Raw genomic sequence first — 25383 nt, 5'->3', positions numbered from 1 at the left:
GTTCAAGTTTGGTTCAATTACCAAGATAGATAGTTGTTCTGATAGAATTCATGAACATATCAGTTAAAATGGGAACTTTGCCAATTGATGATGCCGGTATGAGGCGCTGTCCACATTAATTATAAAGAATGGGGATGTTTGAGATTCGACCACAAGCATGCACAAATTCCACAAGATATCACGTGGCATGACATTATTTCCTCCTCTTTAGAAAACGATGTTTTACGTACTGGCATTTCTTATGGTCTAGTGTATATTTGGTCATTTCCTAGTAACTTTTGGCTTTGATATTACTGGTCTTGGTATCAATTGTCCGCCTCAAATTTTGGATGTATCAGCAGACATTAGATTTACCCACTCCGTTCTCTGTTTTTTTATTTGATGCATAGTCATTAAATTGATCGATTGGACAAATGGTAGGCTCAATACATTTTAAGATCAAATATAATTATATATTTTATTAATAATGTAAAATAATATATAATAAGATTAAAAATGAATATTAATATAATGTTTATTCTCGCTAACACTCTTATGATGAAAATGATTTAAATAACTTTGGAAAAAATATGTAGTTATCTTTGATAATAAATATGGAGTCAATTGTTTCAATCAAAGCAGTGATTCGATTTGGTCATAAGCGATGGGTATCGCAATCACGAGAAACAACACCGCTAGTGAGCTGAGGCGGGGATGGCCACCGACAAGCGGCGTGGTTTGCAGTGCGTCCAACACAATACAATACGACAACCATATGTTTGAGTGAGATAAGCGAGCAGTTAAGCGTGGTGCGCATGAGGAATTATATTTGCTTTTGGAGTTTGTCCTTATTTAAGGGTAGGTTGGATGGAAAATTCTTTGTCGTGTTCGACTTGGGTTGTTTTTTTTTTAATAGATGTTTTGTTGCAATAGTGGTAAGTCAAAAAAGAAAAAATGATTGATTGGAAAAGGATTAAAATAGGTTGTTGTTTTGGTGAATATTTTAGATTTCTCCATAGGAACCACACAAGCTGAACGACAAACATGTAGATAAAAAAGAAAGAAAAATACACACACATATATGTATATATACATATATGTATATATGTATATATACATATATAAATATATACATGACACAAACATGCATCTGTGCATCTGATTCGCAGATGAACGCCATCTTCGGCTTCACGATCCGGATCCGTTCGATCTAAAATGTTTAATGTTTAAGACCATGTTTTAATAGTAATAGATGAAATAGAATAGCGATGATTAACAATGGTAAGCATACGTTAGGCTCGGTGGCTCCACATCTAGTGGTCGTGATTCCTCACCCCAAAGATTCAGCATGTCGTCTTACTCTATTTCATAGATTTCTTCCGAAAAGGCCGCAACAGATACAGCAAAAGCAGAAGTTGTGTGCGCGCGCGAGAGATAAAGAGAGCGAACAGCTTTCGGGAGGGTCACAAAAACAACAAGAGACAATAAAATCTACAACACGACTGAAGGTCTACATGCGGACATAGGTTACTTTCTGTACAAGGTATTAACAGCATCATATACACATTTGATTCCCACAGACAACACTAAATCTCGAGCAGCATCACGCTAAAACGAAAGGTACACGGCATCAAGACAGAAAGCACGGCTCAAAGACAACATAGGCACCACAATACTAGAAAGCATGGCTCGTTAACCACCATTGAATAATATGTAGTCTTCATAAATAACACAGGGAGAAAGTGAAGCTAAAAGACAGTACAGCAAGAGATTCTCTGGAGAAGAAAAAAAAAAAAGAACCCATCAGTCATCGTTCTCTACCTTACGCCATCTCTCTAAATCTTGCAATCGCTTTCTTCTGGATGATGGTTCGATAACTGTCTCCTGACTGTGCCTCCAAGGATGGGTCTACTTTTCTCTGCTGACTTCCGAGCCCCGACCTGTCATCCACAGCTTTTGCTTGCACGGGCTCTTTGATGCCGCTACCATCCTTCCCAAGTCCCTGATCGCTCACAAGCAAGCAAAAAAAGGACAAGAAACCCAACCCCCAAAACCCATGTCAGCACCAGGCAACCATAGTTATTTAACAGTATATCCACATTGCAGGCAAAAACATTTCCATGAGCAGCCATCACTTTGCCATCTCATTTCAATTCATGACCACATCAATTCGGCAAAACTATCCTACCCTGATATAAATAATATTGTAATTTGAGTATGGACAAGAAAACTAAAGACAAACTACCAAGTCACCATATTTAATCCTTACGGCACAAGATTTTGCCATAAATATACCAGTCATTAATACCAAACCGCTACAGTGCAGTGATACCAACAATGAGTATAGGTGAAAACCTGCTCCTTAAAAGAGTCTCTGTATCCTACTCAAAGACCATTTTAAGCCTAAAGTAGACCTAAATCCAAAAGCAAAAGGTGCACTTGTTGTATCATTTGACAAAGATTTTCCAATATGAACACATATATGCAAAGTGAAACCTAAGTGCTGACCCGATGAACTACTAGAATAAATAATTGTTAGCCTACGGCATTCTCGATTATTTTAACAAAAAGAAGACAGAGAAAGGGAGGTACCAGTCCTTCTTGCCAGCCCATACTGCGAAGCATCCGGTTACCCACATTGCTTTCGTCGATGGCTCGATCAGCAGTTATCACTTCATAATTCTCGGTGTTGCTCACAATATCACCACACGACCGTCCCCCAACTCCCGGGGGAAAGGGCATCGTCCCCGTTACTGATAAAGAATCCTTTCGATATGGATAATCACAGTCTTCAAACAAAGCCATTTCCAGCATGTGAATATGCATATTGATGAATATATCAAACTATCAACTGGTGGATTTGGAAGATAGTTAACAGACAAAAGCCACTGACAACAGGTTCTGCCAGTAAGCATGAGTATATCAAGGTATCCATGCTTGAATTGTTATGGTTGAATGACCTATGAAGTTGGTTGCCAATAAATTTTCATATTTAACAACCAGGCAAGTTAGTAAAAGTAGGCCACACAAATTATGTCAGATAGTTGGAGCATAGCATGCCACTATGACTAAGAAGCAGCTATCCTTTTTCTCGCTGTAATCTTACATTATCAATCAGGAGCATGATATACATGAAAGCAATGGAAGTTGTTAATGCTTACTTGGATCCCCAAGCCCAAGGTCTGACAGATCATCCCCTGTGGCAGATGACGAGCCATACAGATTTCTTCTCTCAGCTGCCCTATCTCTATAAGTCGTCTGAATTTGATCCCTGGGATTAGAAAGTGCTGGTGCCTCAGAAAACCTGCGTTTACCACGTCCACCGGATGTAGATGATCCATATGAACCCAATGCCGATGCATCAGTCTTGAAGGGTGCGGAAGCATGACTCCGAGCTAAAGATGGTGTTGTTTCTATGGAGCTTGCCGTTGCAGTAGAACTAACCGTAGTACCTTCACTAGCAGATACTGGAAAAGTTGTATCTGACTTTATAATCCCTTTTCCAGAACCTCTTATAACGCCCATTATTGTGCCTCCCAAGCTATTACTAACAGGTCTAGGCTTAACCTGTGAATCCACATCTACTGTCTCAGCAGAGATGGATTGAGTAGTCCCACGGTTAGCAGATGAGGCATAAATTGAGCTACCCATTGCTTCCTTAACTGAATCAGATTTCAATTTGTTTTTTGCAGTTAATGCTACAGATGCAGAGTACGAATTGCTTGGTTTATCATCTAGCAAACCAGATGACTCCTTGTCATCAAGAACAACACGAGCTGCCTGCCCCTCATGATTTCTTTGCTTCCACATTGCCAGAACATTGTTCATCTTTTTCTTATTAGCTAAGAGGTTACTTTTTGATGCCAACTTAATCTCTTTCAACTTCTCCTTTTCCTTTTTCTCTGCAGCTAATGCTGCTGTTGCAGCAGCATGAACCGCATCAGGCAATGATGCTTTTTCATTTGATTTTACCGTGGTTGCAGCTGCAGATATCACTACTTTTTTGCTTGCAGTTCCATCCGATCCTTTTGAAGTTTCATTTGCCATGTCTCCAGCTGCCTTATTGTTGCTCTGCTCGTTGCAAGGGACATATTGCTGAGTTTGATGATCATAAGAATACCAAACACCATTGTTCCCATCATAGTAAAGACCTGCATGAAACAATTACAAGTAGAGTTCAGCAAGACAATTAGGCACTACTCCAGTAGGATTTGATGGAAAAAAACCATGCTCAAAGAGGTTTAAACAAAAAAAAAAGTTGCCAGCTACTACTATAACAACTATATATAGCTATATAAACATAAAAAATTGTATTCTATATAAAGGCACATATTATACATATATTAATTTCTTTATTTTTCAAATAGAAAAATTTTAGTAGGAATCCATAGAAGTTTCTGACAATAAAACCTTCCAAAATGAATAATTGCTGTACCAAAAAATTGATATATCAAACAAACTAACCAGTATTTCCATCATAATAAAATCCTGAGGCAGCATCATAATAATAGCCAGATTTCTCATCCCATACAAACCCAGATTGTGGAGCAGAACCACCTCTCTGAACTTCTGCCTTGCTATTTTGCTCAAACCCAGTTGTAGATTGTTTTTGATCTGGATTGTATTCCTTTGGCGTCCAACCAACAGCATCATACTGAACAAAATAAATAAAAGAAGCCAAATAGATATAGCAGCAATTACAGTAGTCTATGGTTGATATTACAATTGAGTAGTACCTCGACAACCAATGAAAAGAAAAAAATAATATGCAAATTGATGCAATAATTGAGTCTAAATAATTACTATTTTGGCTCACCAATATGTAGCTAAAGATGTTAACCCATGAAGCAGTGACTGATTGACACAAATAGAAAAGGTAAATTATATCAATATTAATGAAAATTTTACTCAGTACACATGTGCAGAAGTTGTATTTCTTAAAGTTTGTATACCATAAAGTATGTGAGGAAGCATTACAAAATCAAATCATAAAGTATAACACTGAGACCACTTTATAGGGACTTTTAATATATGTAAAAGCCAAAGAGTGATTTTATGAAACAGGGAGACAATCAGCAAATCTTCTATCATTCTATGAACCAAAAGAATTAGACAAGACAAACAGCTAGATCAAATCATAAAGTATGACACTGAGACCACTTTATAGGGACTTTTAATATATGTAAAAGCAAAAGAGTGATGATTTTATGAAACAGGGAGACAATCAGCAAATCTTCTATCATTCTATGTACCAAAAGACTTAGACAAGACAAACAGCTAGATGAATATACAGTTCAATTTGATTTAAAAAAAATTTGAGTTCTATTAAGAAGGGATAATTTCTTTAGAGTGTGATTTGAGATGTTGTCATGCATCTATCTCAACAGGTAAATTTCCGGTGTGCTTTCTATTAAATCTGCTAAGCCATAATAAAGGAGTAATCAAGATATATGGCAAGAACATCAAAACAATGAGAATTGGACACACTGGAAAATTCCCATCATCCAGCAGATATTTTATTGGCCATACGAGAATCATGAACTGCCATCTCAAAGAGAATAAACTGAGAAGCATACTCAGGTAAGGCAGTTCAAAGTCCATACAGAATTTGCCTCCATGGTTTAAATACTGGTCGGACTGGTAAATACTGACTGATATTTACTGGTCTGATGATGCATCAATAATGGATCATGCATCAATAATGGACCATGCAACAAAGTACCAATCGGTACAACCACTCATTAAAAAAAAATTTTATTCAGTGATCTTGACAAGTACATGTCAGTAAATCATATGGCATCTAAAGTCCATAGAGGTCCAACATGCTACCTTGGCTACATCCATTCATGCAAAGGTTTAGTGGTAAAAACAATTTCAACATACAATAACGGCATATTGGCTTCACACCCTAATCTAAACCAAGATGAGAACTACAGAGACATGCAAATCAAGAGCATGCTCTGGTAGTTTGAAAATATAGCCTTGACTTAAAATTGCACAATTGCACCTCTACAGTATCTCCAGAAAATAAATTCCTTGCACAAATGTCCCCATGGTTTGATGTTAAATGCATTACAGTTAAACAAAAGTCATGTTAGAAGGTCAGACGCTATAATACCTTAAATTAACCATGTCCCTATCATTTGACTTTCTTAAGGCATTTACTTCAAAAGGCATCATTAAGATTTTTAATGGGTTTTTTTATAATAAAATTTATATTCTCTGAAGTGGACTTCTGCAAAATCTTTAATTTGAGAGGGCATTCATAAAATTTCTTAAACCATTTGGATGTTCGGCAAAAGGTTGTTGTTCATGTCTAATTATAGTTATCCAAAGAAAAATCACTGTCAAAGAGCCCTCAGGAAATATCAGTGATAGTTCAGGCATTTCTACAAGAAATCTAAGTTTTTTAAGATATTGATACGAATTAAAAAAAATTCCATTTTTAGGAGTATACATGCACAGAAATCCAACAGACTACAGAAAATTTTGCAAAGAATAATGTCAACTATGACAAGGCCATCATGACTGGCACAATTTGTTGCAGCTCAAAAGTGAGAATTTGATCATTTTCAAAACTGTGAAACCTACACATTATTGAGTGCACAGTTCATGACCCACAAAGTGGAAAAGTGAACCAGACATGTATAAGACATTAAAAAATTAAATTATATAACAAATGCTGATGGCTAAGACCTGTTGAGCAAATGTTGCTGCCTCAATAGCAGCTGCTGCAAGACTGCTCGATTGTGGAGTCCCAGATCCAGGTCCATGAATACTTTTTGCATATGCTACACGTAGGACTTGGCCATTTTTTTCTAGGGTTGTTCCATTGGTTGCTTCAAGAGCTTTGGTTGCATCTTCCACCTGTAAACAATGATACAAGAAAAAACATCATACTCTGACATCATGGATAAGAAAAAAAGAAAAAGAGTGTACCGAGTGGAAATGCACAAAAGCAAATCCCCGAGAAACATGAGTAAATTTATCTCTGACAAGGCGAAGATCCTGCAGACAAAAACTGTAAGCTAACAGCTAAAAAACATTAACATTGGCTAACCACAAGAATATATTTGCTACCTTAATTGCAGCATGCTTAGCAAATTCATAACGAAGCATTTCTTCATCTGCATTTTCATCCAACCCTCGTACAACTAAGACATGAGTAGGACCTGAAAATGAATCTATGTCAGTTACCGAGTAAAAAAAAATTAACAGAAAAGCAAACTTATACCTAAATCTGATCCCCTTTTCCCTAAGGGTGTTGGATTGGTGCTTGCTACATCAGCTGGAGGAGCATCCTCAGTCCGGGGCTCATTGCACTAGATGGTAAAAGCAACAAACAGGAACCACATAAATCATGATAAAAAAAGATATAAAATCTAGAAATTAACTAGAAGAAAATAGTGAAATAGTTTTTTTTCTAAACTTCAAAATGCTTCATTGAGTATGAATACTGTAGGATGCACCAAATGCATGATGAAGATACAAAACTACCACAAAAATGTTGTTGACAATAAATCTAGAGAAGAGGACTACTATATCACAGGATGTGTAAAGTACAAGCCCCTTTTGATGTTCAGAGAGAGTAGCACTAGAAGAATTACACCCAAGCAATTAAAGCTTGTAATCCTACAAAATATCTTTAAGTGAACAATTATCGGTTCCAGTGAAATTTCTTATTAAATTCCATGTTGAAAAAGCATAAATCATGTCTTGAAAGTCCAGAAAGAGTTCTCTGCTTCAACCCATTTCTTGTCACTTATATTACTTTATAAACAGATGCTCCCACAGAGCATATTAATATAATCATCCCATGATCACGTTTGACCTCAAGAACCTTATGAGATGCAGCCAGACTGAAGAAAATGACAGTTTACTGGTCCACGCTTAGTGGAGGAAAATGATTGATTATTAAAGGGAGTGCCAACAACAGAGGAATTAATACGTGTGGCTACAAAAAAAAATGTTTCATTCAACTCTATAAAATGCATAGAGAAAATTGACTGAAAAATCTTAAAAATAACATGTAACCCACTTCACTTGAATTGTGTTGCTGATCTGTTTTTCAATATTGCAATTTGAAAAAAAAAGACCAAAAGGTACTGGTAAAATGTGTTAAATTAGTTAGATAATTGATTAAATGGAAACATTAAAATGCCACTTTGTTGAATATGAAGAACCCAAAAGTCAATTCTATCAAGTGTTCAGGTCAGAATATTGACTTTCTGAAATAAGATTTCTTACTGAAAGAATGACTGCAATGTGCAAAAAACCAAAATAAAAATACACCTGGAAACAGGATGTCCGCCGTGCAAAATTTAAACAACCACACATGGTACAAATCCAGTCACATGGTGCAGTAATACTTCTACCGTGTCCATGGCTTGATTTAGCAAAGCTTTCTTGTCCTAATGAAGGTGCACCAGCCCCACCAGTTGGCTTACTACTGCAGCAGAGATGGACATCAGCAACAAAACAGAAGTTGCATAGATAAATAGATACCAAAAACCAATGTCAAAGGAGCATAGACTATAGAAGTTGCAACATTAGAATGAACTATAGTATTCACCAACAACAAGAAAGAAAAAAGAAAAAGGAAGGGAAAGGAGAGAGAATGAAAGAGTCATGATTTTGGAAAACACAATGATCGATTAAAATGAAAATTGCTACTTAAATGAATCCTCTGTAGACCATGGCCTTCAGGAACAAAGTGAATGCTTCAGATATGTTGGATTAAAGTTGCACCAAAATGTGACAACATAAAACAAGAAAGACAAAAAAGGGGAAGGAAAGGAGAGAGAATTAAGTCAAGAGACTAGAGACCATGGTCTTCATGAACAAAGTGTATGCTTCTTGTTTTTTCAAATTATTAACATGTTATTACACCAGATTACCATGAGAACAAGAACTTTGTAAGCCAGTGTCAAGTTCACACTTCCATGTAACAGACAATGTATCAGAGAGGGTCATTCCATTGCACAGTTCACAGATCTTGTTCCCTGTATGACTAGGTAAGTTTTGTATGACAAAACATCAAAAAGTTCTCGTTCCTTGTAAAACTAAATTATAATAATAAGAAAACAATCAGATAAAAATCTAAAGTACACAACCCCAGGGTTAAGCAATGACTGTTTCAGAAAAAAATTGTTGAACTTTTTTCTCCACATTTAATAAATCAACTGTCCAAATAAACTAACTCTCTGAAACGCAGTTACCTGTACTCAAAGAAGAGCTTCCTTCCATCAATTACAAGACCATTGTCTCCAATGCCGTCCATCATCCTCCGAGCAGCATCCTGCATAAGAAGCATCGGCTTTTGGTGCAAACACATTAAACAAGAGGTGACACATGAAAATAAATTCTATGAAAGGTACCACATCAGGAAAGTCAATAAAAGCAAATCCCCGCGAAACTCCAGAATTTCTCTCTTTAATAACCCGTATATGACGAAGCGGCCCCCACTCAGCCTGGAAGAGACTAGAGCTATTAAACCAAAAGCTAATAACAACAAAGAAAACCATTTATGACCAAGATACTCGTACAAGAAATTGATACAAATCATCTTCAGTTGTCTTCTGTGATAGACCCTTCACAACTATTGTGGCTGATGGCGCCTACAGCAAAAAGAGAAAAGAAAGCTTTATCAATTATATTAAACACAAAAAAACAGTGTTATGTATCCACTGGAGCATACCACAGAAGAGTCATTATGTCTCTTCTCATCACGATCATAATCCCGCCGTCTTTCATTCCTCTCATATCGGCCATCCTCATAGCTGTCCTCTCTGTGACTTCGGCTACGAGTTCTACCTCGAGGAGATCTTGATCTAGACCGATCATCACGCCCATGTGAACGAGAGCGTTCTCGACGTCTATATGGACTTTGATCTCTTTCGCGACTCAAACCTCTCTTTTCATGTTCACGATCACGTGATTCACGTCGTCGCCGACCACCATCCCTCTTTCCTCTCTCATGGTCAGAATCATAGCTATACCAGTCATAATCATAGTCTCTATCACGACTATTTTCTCTGCTTTCATGAGATAAATGGCGTCGAACTTCATAGTCACTGCTCATTCCCTCGTGATCCCTACCCCCAAACCTGGCATGCCTATCATATCCATAATCATGGTAACTATCTGTGTCATGGTACCTCTCAATGTTGCGGTAGTTGTCACGAAAGTTATCTTCATGATACTTCACATGTTCACCAAAGTTATCTATTTCATGATACGGCTCAACATTTCTTCTTGAATCCCTGACGAGTGCATATTCTTCATCGAAACTTCTTCTAGGCTGAGGCCAGACACCAGGAACATGTGTTGGTGGATAGATATCCCTCTCGAGTATGTCATGATGAAAAGAGGTCCTTGCATAACCAGAATCCCTGGAAAATCCTTCAGGTAACAGCCTCCTACCACCATATGATCCACCAGCCCTGCAATAGTAAATTAAGCAGTGGGGAAACACAGGGTAATGTAACAAACATAATATACCAGAAAGGCAAAGTTAGTACAACACCCAAGTATCATCACCAAAACTATAATGTCAAGTGTTAACAAATGGTAAAATCTCACATTTAGGGAAAGTAATCAATTTTTCTAAGAAACATAGATAGGATCATAGGAACATAATTAAGTTTAGAAGATGCTACAAAATCCCAAAGGGTTTAAACAATTAATAATTTACCCACCTGAAATCTTGCTCATGGAGTGCACCATACCCCTCCAAGGCCTGTAGATTCAACAGAATAAGCAAATTAGCATCAAAAATTTATGGAAGGGGTAGGGAAATCCATTCCATTAAAAACTGGTCCATGGCTTTCTTCAACAGTTCTGTTAGAATGAGATTCCAGTGAACATGGAGGACACGACATAAGTCATATAATCTGCTATATCATCCCGGTTATAGGTAACAAAAGAGAAAGCTGCAATTACGCTGTTTGTGTCCCATCCTTGTTGACGACCATAACGCCCAGGGTCCATTTGCAGGCTGCACTAGTATTTTCCTGCAAGGCTCTCTTGATGATCTTTCACAGATTTTGACTTTCGAGTGCAGGTTGTTCAGATATCTATCCTGTAATTGATGCACAAGCAGACAGTTATGCCAGTATCAACAAGTATTAACCCACATGGCCATCCTTTTGCCTTAAATCCTCAAACCAACAGTCCAAAAAATACCCCATCCTCAGACTCTCAAATGACAATTATGCAGTCCTTCAAGTTTCAAAGAAAACAAATACAGACATAATCATCAGTCATAATCATTTCAAATAAGGATAGATGCGCTCATAAGAATCAGCAGATTTAATGATTTGAGCCAAATGAAATACCATCTCTATGTCCAAAACCATAGTGATGTTTCTAGGAAAACTACAGAAGTGGATCCTGGTGGATTGCTGTGAATCCAAGTACATTACAAGACCAGTTTAAAGCAAAGAAACTCGTTTTCATTCTCCATTGCAATTATGATATAATTCCCTAGAAAAATTAGGCCATTTAAGAACTCAAAAAGAATCCAGTTCAGATTTTTCTTATATTTACATTGGATTAAACAAATCCTACGTACAAATATCAATTGCAAACAATGTACCATGACATTCTTTAAACAATGTCTTTTTATTGTAATCCAAGACTTTGCTATCTTAAATCTTCACCTAGTGAACAAGGTCCAGGCAACATGTGGGTTGGACAACATTTCCAAACATAAAACTAAAATGAAAAGTCAATCCAATTTTCGGACAGCATGGCATGTCCATAATTGAACATGACTTTATTTTAACGACCTGAAACTTACTAATCCAGATTTTCACAGAAGACCTATAACTGTCTTCAATCAACCCATACACATCCTGATTTGACCTGAACTTTTAGCAGACAAACACAATGCATGTTGATACTTTCAGATAAATTAAATGATAAACAGCACATCAGGAAACATACAAATACTTGTGAGGCATGAAGGGATGGGGAAGTCTTTTGGATATAATGTTCGCAAACCAGAGAGCAATATTCTAAGCACATTTAACTCCTACTTCCAATGGGTGATTAGCACTAACAACATCATTAACAGATGGAACCAATATGTTTAAAGCTCAAATGTTGAAACAAAAAATGATTGTTTGCATGCATGCAAAGACAATACCAACACTTATTGTCATACAATCATACACTTATTGCCAAACGCATATTTATTTTCTTTTACCTATCCGCACATTAATAAGAGTTCTCCTTATAAAGATTAAGATAACTTGATCGCAATCGATTCTGAAGCATCGCTGGCACTAGATGTTGCACACGACACAGGAAGACGTGCAATCTTAAGCTGCATCAGCCAATCCTGATCAACCCAAAGGATGGCGTGGTCTTCACGCCCGTGCCAATATCATCCAAGACCACTCGCTTCATAATAGTTATTAAGATAAAAAGAACTAGCAGTCAAGACGCTACAGGGTAAAGTGTTCAAACAACAAGAGAACGCTCTAAACCCTTTCAAAAACAGAACCATCAGATTCAATCTTTTGATTGAGCAACAGTCCCATATGACGAGAAAACCTCGGATAACCGATCGAAATCAGTGACTTGGGTCAGAAACCCACAACCAAAACAAAAATCAAACCAAACCAGACCTTGATTCTTTCCTCCTCCTTCTCCAGGCCAAGGATCGCAGGAATCAGATGAAACCGCCAAACCCTCGATGATTTTTAGGGCTTACGATCGGGATCGGTCAGAGGAGAAACCCCCGACGACTAGAGGGCCGCTAACGCACCACCAGGTCGTACGATCTACGGGACCAGAACCACCGCGGCGTGGCGTCGCGGGAAAAAAGACCGGCGGCGGTGGAGCGGAGATGGGAGATCGGGCTGCGGTGAGAAGGGCGAAAAGAAAGGCTTATGCTTCCGCCTCTCGACCTATCCTCTATTATAACCAACTAGGAGTGGCATGGGTCGGATGCGTATAGGATCCGAATCCGGTAATTATTTGATCCGATAAAATCCATAATTGAATTTTATGTTCGGGTCGGAAGGGATTTCGGTTTTACAATCGTTATCGGGTATGGATCAAAATTATCATTGAATCCACGTCAACATTTCGGGTTGTCGGGCTCCATTGATTCCCTCGTTAGCCCAAATAGCTAATGAACACAGCTTAACATGCTTGAAGGTTTTAGACTTCATGTAAGTTATCATATCTAAAATTTAGGATCAGATTCAGTTTAGGATTCAAATCATAACTTCCACATTTTCCCTTAATTAAGAAAAATCTTTACTATTAATTTTTTTATCAGATGATCCCCCTTTAATTGACTTATACCTAAGGAGATACTTTATGAAAATACTTTGTGTCAATGATCATTGACACATTGCAAACGCAAATACCTCCTCTGGGAATCTTCCACAACTTCTACTGTAATGTCGCCACCACCATTCCACCCTCTACCCATTGTCCCCAACCGTCGACACACCGCCACCACCATTCCTCTCCTGCTTTTGCCCCATCCCGCCATCCGTCCTTCCTCATCACCTCCTTCCTTCGCCCCTACTCTTTTACGCCATCTGTCATGTCCTTCCCTGGCATCTCCTCCCCCTCTCCTTCCCCCTAAAGCATGATCAAAATGCAATTGATTCAAAATTATTGATCCAAAAATACTTGTGTTACAGAATATTTTTCTCATTACATCATTTCAATAAACTGCCATGCATCCTTGAACAAAATCAAACTAATATGTTTGAGATGATTGTGAAACATTTTAATTAGTACAAACACAACGCAGAGGAGCATTCAACCTTTAAGATGCCTCCTCTATATCTGCGGTCTTCTGACTTCCGATCCGAGCCATTTGGGAGAGAAGCAGGTCACGAACTTTGGCCTTTAGCTGATGACAGAGGAATTGGTGGTACATTTGTTAATCTCTTATCATTTGTTTAAACAACAGTAAAAAGGCTAAACAATACCTCATCGATGCCTAGTTCGCTCTTTACTGAAACGTGGATGGAGCCGTCAGGTCCGAACCTTTTATATCTACCGGTTTCATCTGGAGCTGAAGTGCCATCAGGAGATTCTTGCAAGAGATCACATTTAGAGACGACATCAAGCCAAAGATGATCTTTGAATCTTTCCCTTATTTGTTTGTATGTGGTGAACTGCAGTAGCATCATACCACGAAAAGATCAACCATCGGTCATCATGAGATCAGGATTACTAAATCAGAGAATTGTATGACAATGCTAGAGCTTGTAGAAACTGAAAGTCCAGGAATTTTAAGCATTGTATTCTGATTCAGCATATCAACAAGCAGATATTCGCTGGAAAAACTTGGAAACTCACATGTCATAAGAAATTCGGCAACATGGTAATTTAATATTTGTAAGCCTCTTGTACCTGATCATCCGGTGATGTCCCACATTCTCCAGATAGATCATGAACATACAGTACAGCAGTCGGCAAATAAGAAAGGACTGCTAATGTTAACCTTTCTATATTGTTCCTGTCATCTGGGAAAAAGAAAGGAGATGTAATGAAACCCAAAAAAGCTAAAAAAAGTTCACTAAGATCACTACAGCCAAAAGCCATGTATATGAAGTTGTGTATTTGTCTATGCACAGGGAAGAAAGAAAGAAGTGGCTAGTAAATATAACGCAAGTAGTTTTGCTATTTCCTTGTCCAATAACTGTAGTTAATAATGCATGATGAACAGGGATCACAACAAAGCCCTGTAAATTATTACCGCCAACAAAATTGTGTCAAAGGTAGAAAAAGTATTTCGTGAACAGCATGCATTTTTTTATTTAAAGAAATCACACCTAAATAATGATGACCAACCGTCATTTCTATCCAAGTTACATGATAAGATATAGCAAAGATTCCACAAACAAGGAGGTATCATGCTTGGACAAATATCTTAGTTGCAAAAGTACAAGTCAATTCATAAAGTCAGCAATATGTCAAACTCAGAACATCAGTATCAGTAATACTAGAGGATTTTGTAGGATGTCATAGTCAATTGTGTCAGTATTCATAGTGATCACTTACATGTAACCTTTTATCTGTAGGATGGACAAATCAAAGAACATTGCTGCTCATGTTCGTAATATATAATGCAAGATAACAAAAAATAAGCAACTTAAATACCAAAAATAACTTGAGCCAACATTGAAGTCATGCACAAGGCAAATCTAGTGGGTGCTATTGGCTGCAGGAGGCAGCACTTTGCAGACCCCAGCAGCAAGAGCTGGTCCACATTAGCAGGGCCTGCTTGCTCCGACAATGGACCACACGAGGCTTGCCTCATGCATGGTTTCCTAGCAACTGCCATATAATTTCTCTTCCAACTTTTTGCTTATATACTTCATCAACCATCATATGATACTCGACCTTAAAAGAAGGGTAAACTAATGCATGAGGCATCACTAATGTAAGAAATGGTGAGGGTCAATTCTCAATTACATAATATTATTCCTCTAAGTGAAGATGCTATTTCCATCAAGCTCAAACCAAAGCGCCCGGGTTGTAAAGAAACAACCTTAACAGAGAGTCAATGCTCACCCTCTATATTTAAGCTTGATATTAGATTTTCATATTCTGTAAAAATTTATAGTCTGAAATATCTAAATGAGATTATATGTCTTCGTGTCTTTCCACTTCCTAAAGCTTTCAACCAAAGGAATGAGTTTTACTTCCAACAGAGAAAAGAAGACATTCAACAAAAATGGGTGGGTTTCGAATGGCAATGTTTGAAAGATCAGCTTTCATTCCGTCACATAATCTTGATTCGTATAACATAAAAGTAGATAGGCACATATCATTAAGTAGATCTTCATCAAAAGAAGAGCTCACAACAATGTAATAAAGGTTTTGCAGAGTATCCAAAGAACTAGTTACAAAAGAACCTTGCATACAAAAAAATTGGTATAATATGAAAAATCAAATAATCCATTCATGGGTTCATTCTGATAAAAGTGCATGCTGAAAAATTGAATGGAAATAGAACTGTTTGGTTGACTACCATCATGTCTTGTAAGAAGACCTGGAGTGTCGGTTACCTGTAGTAAAATTTGTCATTCTAGGTTAGCTAAGAGTTGGCTTAAAAAAATCAAAACACTCCAAAAATAAATACCAACCTGGAAACGCTCATAGTTTAAGATGATATGACCCATCAGAATTCCTCTAGTGGTGAAAGGGTAATTGCAAACCTAAACAAAGTAGGGCAACATCAAAGAGAAACCTCTACAGCAACAAAAAATAAATATAAAATTATGATCTATTTCTCAAATGTACAAAACATCAATTGGATGAATGACAAAATGTAACCCTCCACGTTCATAATTGTAAAAGAAGCTGGATAAAGATACAAACACATACACAGTCGATCACTTCCCATAGTATTTTGTAGAAAGACATTTACCTCTGGTTTCCCTGTTGATAGAATCCGTACTAGTGATGATTTCCCCACATTAGGCGCTCCAACAAGACAAAGCGTAGGTGTCTGTGGATCCACCACTGGCATAGCACGCAGTGTCTGCAAGACTTAGTGTTAGGTCCAGTTAGCTTCCCTCAAACTGTTAATTCAAGCAACACGTTGTGCAACCAGCTTAGTCAACGGTCAGTGAAGCAAAAGTCACTAAACCATACGAGGGCAATTGGTGAAGCTTCATATACATACAACATATTACATTACATATCTATGTATTCATCCATGAGTTGCAAATAATTACATCATGTAAAGCTACAAATATCATTTGTTAGAAAATTTCGATGTGTCAACTGTTCATAAACACATTTTGATTTCATATTAAATGACCAATTACCTTAGCGACATTTAACAAATCATCAACGGCAGTTCTTCCAAATTGGAAAACTTCCTCAAGCTTCTTGAGTCCCTGCAAGTTCAAGTATATCCATAATGGACGATCAAGGCAAGGGCAAAAGGCAAGATAAGCAAATATATTCTGACACATATTCTCAGACATAAGAGATGACATCAAGTTGGAGCTGACCTCATTTAGTCGCTCTTCTGCTTCACGCTTTGATGTGGACTGTAAAGGTTAAAGACCCAACCTGAATAAAAGTCTTTACATTTATAATAGATATGCAAAGCAACAGGGAAATGAAGCTACCATTATGCAATAGTTTCTGGTGTTTTTTTTCTTTTTTTAAGCTACAGAAAAAACAGTCATACAAGTATACACTGAAAGAACTAGTCAATTATAAGTTATTTGTAGAGGAGAAGCTTTCTGATATGCAGGTCAAAAGGACTCGGACAAGCAGCAACCTTACTGAAGCATGTCTGGACCCAACTTGCAATTGTGTTCCAAAAATAGGAATGAGTGTGTTCTCATTTTAAGATCGGATACTAAAAGTACAGCAGAATCATCTTCTATTCAAGTCCAAACTCGCTATTTCTAAATTCCAGGTCTGATAACCTGACTTTGTAGTTTAAATCTTTCCATTCTACATCATGGATTCATATGAACCATCCCCTCTTAAGATTTATGTTTTTTAAACATGGTAGCTCTAGGAAAGGTTATATTCTAGCAGACAATGTACTCATGGGTATCTATATGGGTATGATATTAAATGCTTCCAAATCTAATGATCAATAGACACTCATGATTTTGGCAAAATCATAGACAGCTTGATACCAATTGGACTGCTTTAACTTGCCACAAGTCTGTCAGAAACAAACTTAGAATGAAAAAGCTTTATTGAGTTTATACATATAAGAATATTAGTAGACTGGACCAACTTAATGTAAAGTGAAAAGGAACATTCCATGGAGCAAACAGAGATGATCTGAAATTGTTACAAGGTGATAGTGCTAAAAGAGACTCTATAATATTAACAGCAATCTCAAAAAGCACAAATATAAAAGAAAATTCTAATTGAGTTTGTTCTGATTTTCCCACACCAAAACATTCAATTGTTCATCTATAATGTGAGCACTAAAGAGTACATAAAGGGAGATACAAGCCCAAAACAAGGCTGTAAGTATTAGAAAACCAAGCAGCTACAGGGAAACTTAGAGTAGATGCAGATGTCAGTAAGACATTAACTCAATACAACACCTAAGAGAAAAGATCTACTTTGATAACTGAAACTTTCTATCGATTTCACACATGGAATTAGAACAAACAAGTATAGCTTAAACTGAATAGGTACAGCCGTACAAGTCTATAAAAGGTATATAACCAGATTCATGATTGAGTCAAACCTGAGCACAAAGAGATGCATGTTGCTTTCCGACGGAAACAACTTTTTTCCTAAGAGCATCGACTCTTCCTAAGATCTGACAAGACAGCATGAATATCATCACATTCAAAAATTGTAAGCTTCTAGATTAATGTCTCAACTCTCAATAGAAGTATAAGCAAAGAAAACATATCAAACACATTTAGAAATTCAATATTCCCATCAACTGGTGAACAAAAGAGGTTGAGCATAAAAAATGGATATAGTACAGAAATTTTTTATTTTTCATAAGTGCCTGCATTTCAGGTATTGTCATAGAAATAACTAGCTGATCACAAACTATAAGCTAATTATTAGTAAAAATGTAAAATATATATATACATATATATGTACATATACATACAACATACATACATACATATCATATTGGGTCAACTGTCAGCTTTTAGAAAGAACTGTAGAAGTTTATGAATATATTATTTACAGTTCTTACTGAAATGTACATTGTCGCATATGGAGGCTTTAGATGCATCAATCAAGACAAGAAAGCTCAGTATCACTAAATGCTCGAGTTTCATGCAACTACATGCTCCAAGTCTTGACTGTTTGAGATTTGCGTAAAAGTCAAAATCACAGAGCTGCAAAATCATGGGATACTAAGCTTCTTATAAAATCACTTGATCCAAGTTTTAAGACATGACTCGAGGTTGGCCAATTATTAAGTAGTCCAGGTTCCTCTTTACAAAGTAGAATTAGAAGTTTTTGCTAGGATTACATGCCTAAATTAGAATGTTAAAACCAAACAACGTGATTTACATTTGCAACCAATTGAAAAATGAACAACAGTTAAACCTTGGCCTGGAAACGCTAAACTGAAAAAGCAATTCAAGACAACTTTATGATTATCAGGGTTAACACCAAATATGGGGAATGATAAGAGATTTATTATTTTATTATGTAAAATCAAAGAATAGTCTCAGAGAAAAGCAATTGCATCACTAAACAAGGTTGGCATACAATCACCAAGAACAGTAGGCTCAACGTGATGATGTTAGATCATCCATATTTATTGCAAAAGAGAGAATCTTTGAAAACCTCTTCATAGTTGCCATCACCGAAAGTCAGTTCAATAAGAGATCTCTCATATGGATGTAGATATCGCTTGTTGGGGAAGGTTTCCATGTATTTTCTTAAAGGAACAGCTAATTCCTGTATTAAAAAATAATTTTACATGGAAATAGGTGAGCAAAACTACCACTGAAAACAACAATGAGGATAAGTTATAGAGGGAAAAAAAGAGAGAAACTTCATGTCTAACTTTCATTAGTGCATCAAGCTGCTTTGCACCTCTATTTCTCTCTCGCTTTGCTATGTTATGAATCCCTATATCAAGGTGGAACAGAGTACTCTCAACATCCAACAAACAATAATTGATATTGGAAGACAGTAATTTGGAACATGAATTCATACATAGAAGATAAACTCAAAAAAAGCATTACCCTTAGTAGGAGATACATGCCTAGCTTTCCTTTGTGCTGAGGAAAGTATATCCACGGATGGCATTACCATAGGCAGCTGCTGAAAAGCCCCAGTTGTTTTATGTTTTGGCAAAGGTTCATCCTGAAGATAGAAATAATATCAAATAACAAAAATGACAACAAGTCAAGTCCAAATTGTTTGTCAACCTGCCACTATAGAGCTGTATTAAACCAAGTAACCAACTATGCATAATCTCTTTCTCCATTATCCTCACCACGACAATTAAGAAAATTATAAAAAATAAAAAATAAAGATAGATCAAAGTTCAAACAAAAAAAGCCAAAATAAGGAAAGAAAAATGCTTCTCGTATAATCAAGTATATAGCTGTATGCCACTTGGATCTTGAAAGAACAAATAAATTAAAATTCCTAATGGCCCCATAGACTCCATGGAGTCTCATGATCACCATCAATTGGATAGTAGATAGACCAAACAATTTTAAGCATAAAAGCAAATCCAGAAACAGCCACTTGATGGTTGATGCCACAGGAAGCCTTCTTGACATAAAAGTTTTGCCTCTTATTAGACACTAGTAAATCAATCATTTATTTAAAGGATAGAAAATGAGAAACAAGTGTAACTGGAAGATAAAATTACTCATCATCTGTACAAAGTGCTTTTTTGAATGTGATATTGATGCACATAATACATTAGCACCAATAAGAGGATCCCTATCAAATTCAACAAGGTGAAGCAACTCGTAGAAAAGAGATGCAAGCTTGAAATGAGCATAAGTGATGTATCCTAAACAAAATAACTTGGCCAAGCCATAAAGATTTTCAATTCAGTATGTACTGAAGAATTCTTTGGCAGTTAATTGACATGTCCACTTGGCACAGAATTTCTTTGTTCGAGTCATACACAGGAACACTGAGATAGAAATGGACCAATCAAGCTGTCCAATGCATCAAGAATCATATGTATAAAAATATATAAAACCTCTTTTATTATGATCCAACTACTATTTTAACTACTAAATAATTCCAAAATATATATATATATAGTCATGATCAAATGGTTCATTAAAATATGCATGTAAAATCAGCAAACTTTATGGTTCTTTTAATGTATGTGTATAATGTCTCAAGTCCTACTGTTACTAGCATAATCCTGGTTTACATCTGCATGCTCTATGAACTCAGTGCCTTTGGCTCATGTATCTTGTTCTAGTCTCTCAACAATTAGTAAATTAATTTTCTAAGCAAGGGCAAAACAATTCACGGAAATAGTTCTTTAATTCCGTTTGATGGTTATTTGGTATAACCAGAAATCATGTAAGATAACAACCTAAGGCTTTACAAAGCACTAAGATCTGGATTAAGAGACATAGATGGGGGTCAAAAACCAGCTCAACAGTTGTATCATGCACCAGGAAGCAAAAGACATCTGGTTTCCTGCTGATGCTGAGGCAGTGAGCCAGTATAATTATTTGATACCAGATGCAATTGCTAAGATGCCATCCAATAAAGCAGGCATTTCAAGAATATGATATCAAGTTATACATGATAGTTCTTTTGGCAAAGAAAAAGTACCATCATGCTGTTTCCATTCCTGTTGTGAGATCTTAGAGGATCCCTGTCAGCAGCTTCAGTGGTTGCTGATTGCAAACGCTGGCTCAAAAATAGGGAAGAGCTAGTTCGCACTTCCAAACCTGGGATCAAATTAATACAATGAAATGGATATGTCTAGATGAAAACAATTCACACAAAATATTAACGTGGTTAATGAAGTTTGTTGATGTTAAAATCCATTAAGTTCTTCAGGCATAAACATCGATTGAGTCCTCTTAAAGAAATAAAAAATAAACATATAACTGCTGAAACCCCAATTCTACCCATTTAAACAAAGGGATGAAAAAGAATCGACCAAGTTCAAACTTTTAGCAGTGGCAGATTAATCAACCGCAATAAACTTGGTATCTCTTGAACAAAGAAAAACAAGACCACATGAACGGTCAACGATAAATGAAATCGTGCTTATTAGATATCCACAGCGACATCCAACCAAAACGAAGATGTATGCAATTACGTTTCGGAAACAACAACAAGAAGCGTAGAAGAAAGTAATAGAACCCGCGGACGTTGGGACACACGGAAACTGCTCGACAAAATGACGCAAAAAGACGACAGAATCAAAGAAAGGCGGAGTAGTCATAAACCCCCCGTTTTATGTAAGGTGGGTATTTGTCAAGATGCCAACAGCACGAGACGTTCAACAAAAGAACAAAACCCATCACGCGTTGGAACACGCGGCATATGCTCGAAAAAATCACGCAGTTAGATAGACAAAAGCAAAGAAAGGCTACTTGGTCTTCAAACCCAGTACTGATCAGAGAACACAAGAGACGATAACTCCAAAGCTCTGTAAGGTGAGTGTTTGTCGAAATGGCCATTTGTTTGAGAGAAGTCAAGTGAACGAGAAGAAGGGAAGAGGCGACCTCCAGAGAGCCGAGAAATCCCTCTAATCCTTCCCCGAGGCGGCTTGGACGACGAAATCCGCCATTGTTGCAGGAGACTGAAGGCTCTGCTACTCATTTCTCGCCTCTTCTCGGAGCCGCTCGCTGTCTCAGCGTCTCTTTATGTGGAGTCGGGTGAGGATAAATTAGCGGAACGCTTTGGGCCTCCCGTTCTATATGGCCCATTAAAGCCCATTCTAGTTTTAGTAAAGGTAATTTTTAATTCTCAATTAGAATCATATATTAATAAAGGTAATTTTAGTAACCAATACCTAACTGTCAGATGGGCGACAACTCAATATAAGTCAACGCTTCGACGTCACATTCATAGCATTTTTGTCAAATATAACTAACATGATATATAATCGAATACATTTTGTTTATCGTATATTCAAACTCGATGCACATAACTCTCCTTAGACTAGATATTAATGTATGTTCATAAATATAATATTTTCATATTGATTCATCGAGAATAATTCTCATTTTGTTAATACTTTTAATTTACTATTTTTAATGTTTTGTCGATACCTTAACTCCCAACTTAATATCCCTAACATGATTTGTAGGTTCGATTGATATCCTCGAGAGATTGATGTACAATAGGTCCCGATTAGTCTCGATCTATTTGATCGATTAGAGCAACAAAATAAATTCATCAATAATAATTTTAATATCTTAAAGATAGTCAAACAGTGGTAGGAGTTGCATATCTCAGCATTCATAGCAAAGACAAATCAGATAGGCTGCAGCTATCCATCTTTGGATGGATATCCTTCCAACATCAAGATCGAAATCAATGGCAGTAGAAGCAAAGCACCATATGGTCATTACGCTTTTATTTCATTGGAGCTGGAAACAGTCAAATCGAGGAAGAGAAGAGCATCAAACCCACTGCAAGTGATCTGATCGATTCCAGACCAACATTAACCGTGCCAATCACCTGCCTGGTGCTTTAAATCCTTTGCGGTAATCAATCAACCCAGTCGAACGGCGATGGCGAGGGCGATGACAGCAAGCTGCATCAGGTCGCCGTCTTCCTCCGCCAGCGGCGAGGCGAGTCCACCTTCTTGGAACCCGTCCTCGCACACGACGGGCGCGTCCACGGCGGCGCTGATGTACACCCTGGCGTCGACAAGGCGGCCGGATCTGATCATCCCGGTGGCGTCGCGGAGATCCGACACGGCGTCGGCGTAGACTTCGCGGCAGGCGTCCAGGCACGACTTGTAGTACCGGCTCAGGCCGTTGCCCTTCAGCAGCGCCTTCGCCCGGGTCGCGGCGGACGTCGCGTTGGCGACCGCCAGCTTTAGCGATATGATGGCGAGGCCGTGCAGGTCCGCGCCGTCGCTTCCGGCGGCCGACCGCAGCGACTGCGAACAGAAGGTGAAGTCCACGTTGGGATCGCCTCTCGCGATCTGGTTGCAGGTCTCGCCGACGATGCTGCGTCGAGCGGGCACGGCCGCTGGCCGCGAAGAGACGTGTGGGAGAAGAACGACGAAGAGGAGGAAGGAGAGGCAGGAGAGGAAGACGGAAGTGAATCTTCCCATCGCTGAGATGCTGTCTTCTCAACGTAAGCTATTAGAGCATGCAAGGCAAGCAAGAAGACGAAGAGAGACGTGAGGATTTATAATCAGCCTTCTTGCAGTCTTTGCTTGCCAAACTCACCTTCTCCACATTATCTTGATGTGATGATATTGTGACTGATGGAGATGATATCCACAATTTATATGCAGCATTAATTATATCTATCTTTGAATATCTAAAATTAAACTAAGCTTATATTTAAAGATAAAATTATTTGCAAAAAATAATATACATACATACATATATATATATATATATATATATATATATATATATATATATATATATATATGTGTGTGTGTGTGTGTGTGTGTGTGTGTGTGTGTGTGTGTGTGTGTGTGTGTGTAATACTTCATTAAACACAAAATATATTATAAAATACAATAACATGAACATAAATGTATAACATTAATTTTCAAATAAATACAAAAATGACTGACATGGGAGGGATAAATACACATACAATTTTGTTATGAGAACAAGAAGAAAAAAAAAAGATTATTTTCTTAAAATAGTTCAGCCTTCACTTAGTTTGCAACAATTGAGTTCTTGATGACCTTCCTATAATATGTGTGGCTCACACATCCCAATGTTGGAGGATGATTAGAGACAATACATGTCTCAGTGATGGATATATGGAAATATGTCACATAATGATACATTTGGCAGTCATTTAATTAGATTTTGACTCAGAACTTACATTGAGAGATACATTGAGAGAAAGAGAGGAGGTGCAATTTATGATCAAAGTTATGGTTGATTGTGAAAGAGACCTACTTGTATGAGTAGGATGAGAGAAAGTGTTGTTTGTCATTTAATTCATGGGTCTATAAGAAGTCAATTTGTGGACAAATTGTGCAATTATAATTTTATATTCATGCATGCATCAAGCAAATCAATTCATTTTGAATGATATAATGAGCTAAACTTAGCCTATTTGATATTAGGTGTTTCCTTATGAACAACCCCTCTGATTTATTTTATTTTGTATCTCTTAAACTTATGTTAAAAGTTTTTATTTTTATTTTTATTTAAGACGAAAAAGAGATATAATCATTTAAAGTGATACAAACGTATGTTAACAAAATTATATTAGTGATACAAGAAGAGACATAATAAGACTCTATTAGAAATTATAAATTTAAATTTAAATATTTTTAAGGCAAAATCAGATATATATTTTTTTGTTAAAAAAAGAAATTTTCAAATCTATATTTTTGAAAATATCATATTTATCCCTAGGAAATATTAATATCATGGTTGGATATATGTCTATCCAATAAATTTAAGCCAACCACTGTTACTCTTGGTATAGATAAAATTTAAATATCTAAAATATTTTTTTTTCATATATTTGTTAAGGATATATTTATATTAATTTGAGTTTTAATTTAAAAACCTAAAATATAGTTGATATTTTTTAAGAAAAGTTAAACCATCAGGCTGTAGACTTTGCCAGTGAACTCACATGTAGAACTGCTTCATGTTTGAGCTTCATTAGTACCCTTTTGAGCAGCAATGACTTCTCCTTCCGAAGGCCTCTCCTGGATTTGGTCACAAGGTCATGCGTGCGCAGTCCCGAAGAGCTATGAAGGGAACGAACTTAGAAGAAGAGACGAACTAAACCTTCCCT

The 25383-nt window shown here is 37.1% G+C and overlaps 3 protein-coding genes across 10 annotated transcripts; all 3 read right to left on the bottom strand.

The window, feature by feature from the left end:
- Nucleotides 1-1652: 1652 nt before the first annotated feature.
- On the bottom strand, nucleotides 1653-12878 carry LOC135583746 (SUPPRESSOR OF ABI3-5-like). 8 transcript variants are annotated; one of them, XM_065135562.1, is made up of 16 exons: nucleotides 12612-12878; nucleotides 10921-11199; nucleotides 10677-10717; nucleotides 9677-10421; nucleotides 9525-9596; nucleotides 9357-9449; nucleotides 9198-9277; nucleotides 8272-8428; nucleotides 7214-7301; nucleotides 7060-7151; nucleotides 6919-6987; nucleotides 6676-6846; nucleotides 4444-4633; nucleotides 3141-4130; nucleotides 2572-2768; nucleotides 1653-1981 (listed from the first exon to the last, which is right to left on the bottom strand). In XM_065135562.1, the coding sequence occupies exons 2-16, from the start codon at nucleotides 10966-10968 to the stop codon at nucleotides 1802-1804; spliced, it is 3213 nt and encodes a 1070-aa protein (XP_064991634.1). In that variant the 5' UTR covers nucleotides 10969-11199; nucleotides 12612-12878; the 3' UTR covers nucleotides 1653-1801. The 8 variants fall into 8 exon arrangements, 7 of the variants coding, with proteins under 7 accessions (XP_064991634.1, XP_064991633.1, XP_064991636.1 ...); XM_065135561.1 differs by having other exon boundaries at nucleotides 10921-11059; XM_065135564.1 differs by having other exon boundaries at nucleotides 2572-2732; nucleotides 10921-11059.
- A 717-nt stretch (nucleotides 12879-13595) lies between these two features.
- LOC135628712 (uncharacterized) lies at nucleotides 13596-22286 on the bottom strand. Its single transcript, XM_065135569.1, has 14 exons — nucleotides 22149-22286; nucleotides 21244-21362; nucleotides 19671-19791; nucleotides 19490-19554; nucleotides 19267-19380; nucleotides 18194-18268; nucleotides 16980-17018; nucleotides 16791-16862; nucleotides 16388-16501; nucleotides 16104-16175; nucleotides 15989-16025; nucleotides 14365-14477; nucleotides 13938-14126; nucleotides 13596-13858 (listed from the first exon to the last, which is right to left on the bottom strand). The coding sequence occupies exons 1-14, from the start codon at nucleotides 22243-22245 to the stop codon at nucleotides 13772-13774; spliced, it is 1314 nt and encodes a 437-aa protein (XP_064991641.1). The 5' UTR covers nucleotides 22246-22286; the 3' UTR covers nucleotides 13596-13771.
- Nucleotides 22287-22972: 686 nt separating this feature from the next.
- Nucleotides 22973-23758, bottom strand: LOC135628713 (putative invertase inhibitor). The gene has a single exon (XM_065135570.1). The coding sequence runs from the start codon at nucleotides 23711-23713 to the stop codon at nucleotides 23144-23146; it is 570 nt and encodes a 189-aa protein (XP_064991642.1). The 5' UTR covers nucleotides 23714-23758; the 3' UTR covers nucleotides 22973-23143.
- Between the last annotated feature and the right edge of the window lie 1625 nt (nucleotides 23759-25383).

This window comes from Musa acuminata, chromosome BXJ3-1, assembly GCF_036884655.1.
Source record: "Musa acuminata AAA Group cultivar baxijiao chromosome BXJ3-1, Cavendish_Baxijiao_AAA, whole genome shotgun sequence".
Taxonomy (NCBI): Eukaryota; Viridiplantae; Streptophyta; class Magnoliopsida; order Zingiberales; family Musaceae; genus Musa; species Musa acuminata.
The sequence above is the reverse complement of the archived record's forward strand: the minus strand, read 5'-3'. Positions and strand labels throughout refer to the sequence as shown.

What these genes read in the sequence shown, in the direction of transcription:
- LOC135583746 (XM_065135562.1), bottom strand. Translation starts at nt 10,968, where the DNA reads ATGGACCCTGGGCGTTATGGTCGTCAACAAGGATGGGACACAAACAGC. An exon ending in ATGATTTGTATCAATTTCTT is followed by an intron (nt 9,450 to 9,524) that starts GTACGAGTATCT and finishes AGTCTCTTCCAG; the next exon opens with GCTGAGTGGGGGCCGCTTCG. An exon ending in CCTTGGGCTTGGGGATCCAA is followed by an intron (nt 2,769 to 3,140) that starts GTAAGCATTAAC and finishes CTTTGTTTGAAG; the next exon opens with ACTGTGATTATCCATATCGA.
- LOC135628712 (XM_065135569.1), bottom strand. Translation starts at nt 22,245, where the DNA reads ATGAGTAGCAGAGCCTTCAGTCTCCTGCAACAATGGCGGATTTCGTCG. An exon ending in TATCAACAGGGAAACCAGAG is followed by an intron (nt 16,176 to 16,387) that starts GTAAATGTCTTT and finishes TACTTTGTTTAG; the next exon opens with GTTTGCAATTACCCTTTCAC. An exon ending in GCGAACTAGGCATCGATGAG is followed by an intron (nt 13,859 to 13,937) that starts GTATTGTTTAGC and finishes CTCTGTCATCAG; the next exon opens with CTAAAGGCCAAAGTTCGTGA.
- LOC135628713 (XM_065135570.1), bottom strand. Translation starts at nt 23,713, where the DNA reads ATGGGAAGATTCACTTCCGTCTTCCTCTCCTGCCTCTCCTTCCTCCTC.